The 3,203-nt window shown below is 42.0% G+C and overlaps 1 protein-coding gene across 5 annotated transcripts in view; it reads right to left on the bottom strand.

Annotated features, from left to right (window-relative positions):
- LOC103397927 (fruit protein pKIWI501-like) overlaps positions 1-3,203 on the bottom strand; it is a 6,934-nt gene that overhangs the window by 1,086 nt on the left and 2,645 nt on the right. For 3 of the 5 annotated variants that reach the window (XM_008336367.2, XM_025053330.1, XM_008336366.3), the window contains 6 exons: positions 2,629-2,676; positions 1,466-1,510; positions 995-1,342; positions 766-834; positions 577-666; positions 293-400 (listed from right to left, as the gene is read on the bottom strand). In XM_008336367.2, coding sequence (XP_008334589.1) covers positions 293-400; positions 577-666; positions 766-834; positions 995-1,342; positions 1,466-1,510; positions 2,629-2,676 — 708 coding nt within the window. The remainder of the gene's footprint in view (positions 1-292; positions 401-576; positions 667-765; positions 835-994; positions 1,343-1,465; positions 1,511-2,628; positions 2,677-3,203) is intronic. The other 2 variants (XM_025053332.1, XM_025053331.1) reach the window with 1 other exon arrangement.

The following is a 3,203-nucleotide window of genomic DNA, read 5'->3' as shown; positions in this document are numbered from 1 at the left end:
GCCCCCTGTGGCAGCCTGTGTTGCTTGCAAAGACCAACACTGTAAATGTCACCCCGTTGTGTGACAAATAAGAGACTGAGTAAAAGAAATGTATACCATAACTTTCACTATTTATTATTATTATATTATTATTATTATTATTTATTGTTATGTAATGTATTGTAGTTTAATATATATACACTTTACAAATATATACAGTGTGTATATATAGTTCCCACTGTGCCTCCAAACAGGAGACACAGTGAGAGGAGGTTCGGCCCAAACTGTAATTCGTTTACATCAGTCTCATTACCATTGAGCCAAGCTGCACAGACTCCATGGCTAGATGCATCTGACAGGTCATTTCACAGGTTTCTGTCTTGAGTTCTCCTGGAAGCAGTGATTCCAAATTTGAAGCCTCCTGGCAGTAATGACAGATGTGAGTGAGGGTTAGACATCGCTGTACCGCAGTATTACACTGTATATTTAGACCGATATAGAGTTCTTCTGCGAACCTTTGGGATCTTTAGAGGTACTGCATTGTGAAATTTGGTTATTAGACACTTTACACTGAAATTCAGCCAGTGCAGGCCTCACCTGCTGTGCAACTGCTGAGTCGGCAACAGTTTCCTCCACTGCTGTGACGGAGTCTGTGACGGCAAAGTCATCCACCATGGTGTCGGAGGCCTGAAGAGGACAGGTGTCGAAAGATAAGTCATAAGTCATTACATGATAACGGAGTAACAACAAAAATATAGACATATTAAATTCAATTTAAAAAAGTACCTCAGGTGTGACCCCATTCACGTCAGGCACAAGAGTCGCACCTAGTGGAACTTCAGGGACACTGCACAACTGTCGAAACAGAGAAGACTGGCGTCACAACACGTTAAACATTTGATGTAGAGAGATTAATGCAAAAAGGCGGAATGTGCCAAACGGTCACGGCAAATGCAACATAAATGAGACGAGGTTTGTCTTTTGTTTTTGTTCTTTTGTTTGGTTTTGGAGGCACCTGTGTGGTTGTCAGAGGCTCAGCTGGGACTTCAGGTTCAATCTGTTCAGCCATCACTTCCACCTCAGCTTCATTCTTTTTCTCCTCTTCGACAGGAGCTGGGATGATCACGGCGTCTTCGGTCTTCTCCTGTGGTTCCTCCGCCTCCACCATCACGGTCTCCTCCTCCTTCTCCACCTCGACCGTTTCCGATGCATTTTCAGTTGTCGCAGGTTCTGCCTCTGGCGACACCTGGAGGGCGGGTTCTTCCACCACAGGTTCTTCAGTGACTTCAGTCACAGTCTTGTCTTCTGTGTGGTCAGCCTCGGAGACTGCGTCTTTAGTCTCTGGCTCACAGACATCATGCGTCTGGACATGCAGAATCAACAGGTTAACCAATCATGCATTACATGCATTAACAGAAATTCTAAAATCACACTCCAGGGGGTGCAACGCTCCAAATGTTCCTCAGTTGCTAATGAGAACTTTTACCTTTTCTGGTTCCACTGTAAGGACTGTGGCATCAACAGACTGGACCTGAAATGAGGTAAAGAAATACAGTACTTTTACTACTGGTAATTAGTACTTTATTTATTTATACAAACACTGATATGTATGTGAAGTCCAACAATTTCAGTTCCTTTGAAATGTGTCTTTAAAATTGGTTGTGTTCAGGAAGCTAGGCTAGGCTAACTCACCAGGGATATTACAACACACTGGCCAAAGGCTTTGATTCAGTGGAAATGGAATTGCACTACCAACCTTTTGGATGGAAGAACTTTATCTACATGGCTTGACTCTGATCACACAACGTAGGATTATGTAAATAATATTTTTTTAATGAAAACTTTTAAATACTAGCATTGCTATGGTAGCTAAATTAGCTAGCTAAGCATTGTTTTTTTTATTTTTATTTTGCCCATCTCGTTTAGTTGTCGTTGGAAAGCATTTTTAAAATGTGTTGTGAACGATAACAAAGAGTGACCTGTGAGGCTGAACAGTTTCCACTGTGAAAGTGTGTGTCACCTTCACTTACAGCTGCTGCGTACTCATAAAACACACACGGAAACTCTGAGCTGCTTCTGTTTTGCTGCTTACCTCACTTCCATTTATGATGTGTGTGTGTGTGTGTGTGTGTGTGTGACCTATGAGCGAATCCATCCCATGAACTAAAGTGTTAATGGAGAAGTGAATGAATCCTATTCTTCCTTTTTTTTATAAGGTTTAATTGTAAACCACAGTTGGACAATGTCTTCAGTCTGCAGCGTAAACGGTACCAGACATCATCGGTTCCATGTGAGACAAATCCTTATCACGTGATACATCTGCTAATATACAGTGAACGATCTAATGCATTCCATCAATGTTTGTTTTTTCAACCTCAGGGTCACTACCCCACGTGCGGTCGCCTAAGATTCATACAGGGTCACATGAAATGTCTAGTAATTGATATATAATAATTACTGTTAAAAGCCAAAAAAGTTTGGGAACCAGTGCATTGGATAAATACTGTCTATTTTCTATAATTATACGATCCAGATCTTTCATTGGCCAATCAGACGACTGACCACTGCTTGACTATGTCGTGTTGTTGATTTAAGGCAGGAAACAAAGTGTTCTGTACATAGACATTAACGCACGAGTGTTTGTTCTACCTGTGCCTCAGGAGGAGGTTCCACCGCCGCCTCTGCTGAGGGCGCCACCTATGAGGAAGAGACGGTGTTTCAGTAAGAGAGAGCAAACAATCAGAAACTCACAACCAAACATACAACATTCCGAACAAAGAAACACTGCAGCTACATTTTGACTTCAGTCTCTCCCAGGGGGCCGTGGTCAACTCTCAGGTGAAATTATGATTATTTTTTTGAAAACATTTTATCAAACTCTTTCTTGACATTTAACATAAAATAACCCACTTTTTCCTCTCTTATAGCTGACTTGGACTTGTACCGAGCCACACTGGCAACCAGAGGAAGCAGCACATAAATATTGTAACTCTTAATGGCCTGACATTAAATTTCCTGCTGTCAGGAAACATTTCCAGTTCGGTGAAAAAGTATCAACTGTGACATAAGAGCGTCAATGACCCGGGCCGTTACACAGAAGCTGCTCGTCCTCTCTTGCGCCACTGGGAGGCCAGGCATCGAATTCTGCAGGACTGTAGCAGCATTTGAACAAAAGCCAAAGTAAACACACTCGTATAGAGGAGAGGGGATAAATATATATAACC

The sequence above is a fragment of the Cynoglossus semilaevis genome, chromosome Z, assembly GCF_000523025.1.
Source record: "Cynoglossus semilaevis isolate Cse_v1.0 chromosome Z, Cse_v1.0, whole genome shotgun sequence".
In the NCBI taxonomy this organism is placed as follows: domain Eukaryota; kingdom Metazoa; phylum Chordata; class Actinopteri; order Pleuronectiformes; family Cynoglossidae; genus Cynoglossus; species Cynoglossus semilaevis.
This window is presented reverse-complemented; position numbering and strand designations above follow the sequence as displayed.